General features: G+C 41.7%; 1 protein-coding gene across 1 annotated transcript; it reads left to right on the top strand.

Annotated features, from left to right (window-relative positions):
• The first annotated feature begins 1,850 nt into the window (after window positions 1-1,850).
• LOC113037663 (cannabinoid receptor type 1A-like) lies at window positions 1,851-5,528 on the top strand. Its single transcript, XM_026194969.1, has 2 exons — window positions 1,851-1,970; window positions 2,871-5,528. Exon 2 carries the CDS (start codon window positions 2,895-2,897, stop codon window positions 4,338-4,340), a length of 1,446 nt encoding a protein of 481 aa, XP_026050754.1. The 5' UTR covers window positions 1,851-1,970; window positions 2,871-2,894; the 3' UTR covers window positions 4,341-5,528.
• Window positions 5,529-5,848: the final 320 nt, after the last annotated feature.

Here is a 5,848-nt window from a genome sequence, read left to right as displayed (position 1 = left end):
AGTAATTTAATATAACCTTTAGTCGAGACAAATGTGGCTGATTCATGAGTAACTTGGAGATTATTAAGTAATGTCCATTTGTAGCATCCTTGTCTCAGGAGGCATCTGGTGCTCAGCAGGGTTATTATCAGATGAAGGGTGAGGATTTTGTGCTCTGGTTTGTTTGTGACGACGTCATTGTATTGGCTAATCTGTCAATACCCACAGGACACCCTTTCGGCAAATGTCGGGAGATAATGACTCGGCAGCACATTAACCTTGCGCTTTTACATTAAGATATCCAGAATAAGACTCGCGGTAGCCACCAAGTTGAATTTCATATGTTTCCCGCTGAAGCCAGACCCTTGAGGACATGCACCGAATACAGGTGTTTGATACAGTGGTTCAAGGAGGGGAGCAGAAGTAACCGCTGTGGTTCTCCCTTGATAAAACCATCATTATGTCTCCTGCAGTGGCTCAGAAAAACATCTGCTGAAACAAATACGAATAAGAGTTTTGAAATACTTGTCAACTCACGATCTCTGAACACACAAGTTTTCTCTGGTGGGTTGAGGTTTCTTCAGAAGCTAATGTTAGCTTTGTTATCTTTGCAAACATTTGCTGAACAAGTTTTATCACATTATGTGGGAACTTTGACTCATTTATTTGCTTAAAATGTTGTGACAAACAACAATTACACACTGTGGCGTCGTCTTGACAAGTGAGATTCATGTTATTGTTCATGGCTTGTTTCCAGCGTCGGATCTGTGTGTAGGATGAAGAAACAGATTTAGGGCTAAGATGGGGTGTGGGTGTTGGGTGATGTGCTCATCACCAAAGCACTGCTGGGTGAAGATATCAAACTATCAGAAAATAGAGTGCAACAGGCAAGTTTAAAAATTGGTTTTGTTATTTCAATATTATATTAAATGATGGAGTTTAACAGCAGACTCGTTTGTGAAAAAACTACATCATTCATTAAGAGAATCTCCATCATTCACAGAACCGTGAATAATGGGAGTAATTCATGCCAAAAGAAAACTTTATTTCCTATGCCGGTTCCCATGAAGCATTGCAAAAGATGTATAGCCAGTTTCCCAACCATCTTAAATATTTACATTAATGCATTCAGCAGACACTTTTATCCAAAGAGACTTACAGTGCACTCAGGCTATACATTTGTTTTTATCAGTATGTGTGTTTTCTAGGAATTGAACACACAACCTTTTGCACAGCTAACGTAATGCTCTACCACTGAGCCACAGGATCACTACTAATAATAATAATATGCACATAGAGTAATAGAAGTCAGATATTATATTTATAAGTATATAATCAACAGTTTTAAATTTTTCTAACCCTGTAAATTAGATTGTATCATCAATGATTCATGATATTGTAATTATTTTCCTTGAAATATATATATTAGTTTATAATGATGTGAGATTATGAATTAAAATAATCAGCCTAGGAGCATGGTTTAAAAAATAAGCTTATGGTATTCATTAGGTGGATCACTAAATGATGGGCTATATTTATGTATCTTTGGCATAGATTTATAAGTGCTAATGTACTCTTTACTACATACGACACAAGGATAAATGTGTGCAGTTCTTATGAAAAGTAGCCGTTTTTCATTTTTCAATTTAGTCTAAAAATTTCCTAACTTTTGCCAGTCCAACAAAACAATAATTGGTGAAATAAAAATATTTTAGAGATGAACCATTGGGAACGAGACGAACAGGCGATTTGTCAACCAACCCTATTCATACATTACACATTACATTTTCATCTTTGACATTAAAGATGCTCGTGTGTGTGGGTGGTCATGTGACACGGGATGCGTCATACAGTATATGATGCGCACTGAGGAGAAGCCAGCGCGCGCGTCCGGACTCGCACTCAGTCAGTCGCGAGGCTGCGGTCTGCGAGAGCGAGCGTCTCCTCTGTTCATCCAGCGAGCAACACCTGCGCGTGCGAACTATGTGAAGGTAAAACTGCATTCCTCCACTCTGTCCACCTGATGCACTTCATCTTTTATTCAACTAAACTGCATTTATAACGCTTTAGGTGAACTCTGTCCTTTTTCAGCACAAACAGGAGAGTTAGTTGTTGTAAACTACGGTATGTTTAAGCGCTAGCCTATTAAATAAGCTATTAAATACCGTAATGTTACAGTAAATTAATCGCAAAGTTCTCCGTGACTCTGCGATACACACTGAAAACAAAAATTGTGATGTGATGCCGAGTAATGATTCAAAACACACCGATAAGAGCACACAGGTGATAGTGTACATTAGAGGTCAATATTAGGATGTTTGCACTTCTTTAGCAGACGCTGTAGCATAAACAAACTAAACTGTCCTAATTTGTTTTATTAGTTTTAGTTTATAATAGCCTATATTCGAATTTCTTACTATATGCCATAGGCTACATTTAATTAATATTTCATTTCAGTCTTTAGTTATATATTTGCATTTAATCACTATCCAAAGTGATTTATAGATGAGGATAATAGAAGCAAAATCAACAAAAGATGCATATAAATTAGATTAAAAAAGAGCTTTTTCTTCACCAGTGTAAAGTTGTGTCTATAAAGTTGCGCGCTGCTTTATAATAACTGTAGTATGGTGTTTTAGGTTGAGCCTGCAGGCATCTATTATTCAAAGCCTGTCTCTTAGAGTAATAATCCCTAGGTGCCCATCCATGCACGAAAAACAACAAGCGGCAAATACAAGAGCCGTATGATGGCTGGTCTGAGAGGGCATTTATTTCTGTGCTCAGTGAAGCATCGATCGCTCTTCTGAGAGCTCAGTGTTCTCTCTAATCTCTGAATGATGAGGATCCATGCGTCTGTTGTGAATAAACGTTCTCTCAATGTCCTCCAACAGGTTTCCTTCAGAGCCTCTGTGACCATGCTGTTCCCTGCCTCCAAGTCCCATGTTAAATCTGTTCTGGACGGAGTGGCAGAAACCACGTTCAGGACCATCACGTCTGGACTGCAGTACATTGGTAATAACGATGTCGGCTACGGAGACCACATCATCGACGGCGACTTCAGCAAAGGTGGAGGATACCCTCTGCCGAAGCCGTTCGCAGCCTACCGCAGAAGCTCTTTCACTGATAAAGTGGGACCGGATGAGGAGCTCATCGTAAAAGGTATCCCCTTTTACCCCACGAACGGCTCCGATGTGTTTGGGAACTTCAGTCTGGGAGATGAAGGGAGCAGTGTGCAGTGCGGGGAGAACTTTATGGACATGGAATGCTTCATGATACTGACCCCTAGCCAGCAGCTGGCCATCGCCGTGCTGTCTCTGACGCTGGGGACTTTCACAGTACTGGAGAACCTGGTGGTCCTGTGCGTGATCCTGCAGTCACGCACCCTGCGCTGCAGGCCGTCCTATCACTTCATTGGCAGCTTGGCCATCGCAGACCTGCTCGGCAGCGTCATCTTCGTCTACAGCTTCTTGGACTTCCACATCTTTCACCGCAAAGACAGTCCGAACGTGTTTCTGTTCAAGTTAGGAGGCGTGACGGCGTCGTTCACCGCGTCTGTGGGAAGCCTGTTCCTCACCGCCATCGATCGATACGTGTCCATCCACCGTCCGCTGGCGTACAGACGCATCGTGACGCGCACCAAAGCCGTGATCGCCTTCTGCATGATGTGGGCGATCTCCATCATCATCGCCGTGCTGCCGCTGCTGGGCTGGAACTGCAAGCAGCTCAACTCGGTCTGCTCCGACATCTTCCCGCTCATCGACGAGAACTACCTGATGTTCTGGATCAGTGTGACCACCGTTCTGGTCGTCTTCATTATTTACGCGTACATGTACATCCTCTGGAAGGCCCACCACCACGCGGTGAGGATGCTGCGGCGCACGTCTCAGAAGAGCCTGGTGGTGCACTCCTCCGACGGCACCAAGGTCCAGACCGCCAGACCGGATCAGGTCCGCATGGACATCCGCTTGGCCAAAACGCTGGTTCTGATCCTGGCGGTGCTGGTGATCTGCTGGGGGCCTCTGCTGGCCATCATGGTGTATGATCTGTTCTGGCGGATGGACGACAACATTAAGACGGTGTTTGCCTTCTGTACAATGCTCTGCCTGCTCAACTCCACCGTTAACCCAATAATCTACGCTCTGAGGAGTAAAGACCTGCGGAGGGCCTTCCTCGCCGCCTGCCGGGGCTTCAGGGGCACCTCCAGCACGTCCCTGCAGCTGGACAACAGCCTGGAGTCAGACTGTCAGAGGAACCAGCACATCGCCGCCAAGCGAGCGGCTGAGAGCTGCGTCAAGACCACTGTGAAAATAGCCAAATTGACAATGTCTGTCTCAGCGGAGACATCGGCTGAAGCCGTCTGATTGTGCCGCCGGCCGGGGGACGTACAGATGCACCTCGTCTCAAAAGAATGTCACGGAAAGTTCAACACACAAAGCTGCTTCAGTCATCACGGGTTCGATGAGGCATTCACTATGACAGTTCATCGCTTAAGTGCCAAGATTTGTTTTCCCCTCTCAGAAAAGGTTCTCATCCTGTAAATGAATTTGTTGGGGCTTTTTGTTGTTGTCGTTTGCCCTTGCATTTAACTGTAACGTGTGGATGTTGTGCGTGCTTTATGAAAGTTTACTATATTTTTATACTTTGAATTTTTGTTTTTTGAACAAAGATATCTTCTCACATGGGAATAAGGGGCTAATGGTCTTTTTAATAAAACCGTGTAAGTATGAATTCAAATATATATACATTGGTATCTATGTAAATATGTGTCAAACTCTGTGGAGATTTAGTGTATCCAACATCATTGTGAGAAACGACAAAAGATGAGAGTCTCTGTTTTTGAGATGTCTTGTTTTGAGCTGAAAGTATTGTAAGAGGAGCACGTTCTGAATAATGAGAGCAGGAAAAGTGAGGACAACGGTTAACGGATGTATTCAATCTCGTTTACTATGATAGATTTGGTCCGTTACATGATGCTTTAGTGTTATTGTTGTGAGGGTCACAATTATTATTATTTTTTTACAAGATGGCTTGTAATTGTGTTTTATGGTCACAGATTATACAGTGACTGAAATATCTGTTGGATTTGAATCTGATTGTTCATTTACATTTTTTTTCATTCTCTGAGATGTAAAGTAAAATTCATTTTGCAATATGCACAAAGCCCAGAGAAAAATACAAATGACATTTGTTAATAGAACATTTGTATTTAATCTTGTAGTTAACGAACAAACAATTGAAATGTACATATCATGATTGTATAGTAATATTCCTTAAACCGTGAAATGGTGTGGTGGTGCATTTTTGTTTGCACTGTTTAAAAGTGTAGGTGCATTCCTTACATGAAACGTATCTACTTAAGTATTGAAGCTTAAAATCATAAAATGTCACAGTGGCTTTTGTCCCAAAGTAGTTCTTGAAAGTCTGTCTCGCAATGATGTCTTAAAATACAGAAGCTGTTTGCACACCTATGTATCACAATTTAGTCCATTTCAAGGTTTTATTTTATTTTATTTTTTGTAATAAATAAAGTCAGTACTGACCTAAACTGTGTATTGGGCTACTTTTATTTAAATCTACAAATCATTATAGAGTCAGTCCCTGGTCACGTTGCACATGTTGATATTGTCTCTGGTTCCCTCTAGTGGATAGTTACAGGCAATAAGAGGCATAGAGCCAATGCATTTGTGAACATTTTAGTTCTTTTATCGCTATTTCTATAAAGGATAATGAAGACATATCATCACAAAATGATCCCGATGACTTGATCTGGATCAGACTTGACACAGACTGCAGATCACCTGACTGCACAAAAAATAAGACAAAGAAATGTTTTAAGATAAACATTTAGGATTTTACAGCATGATTGTAC

The sequence above is a fragment of the Carassius auratus genome, chromosome 20 (genome assembly GCF_003368295.1).
Source record: "Carassius auratus strain Wakin chromosome 20, ASM336829v1, whole genome shotgun sequence".
NCBI classification, from domain to species: Eukaryota; Metazoa; Chordata; class Actinopteri; order Cypriniformes; family Cyprinidae; genus Carassius; species Carassius auratus.
Note: the sequence above shows the minus strand (reverse complement) of the source record. Positions and strands in the feature narration are given on the sequence as shown.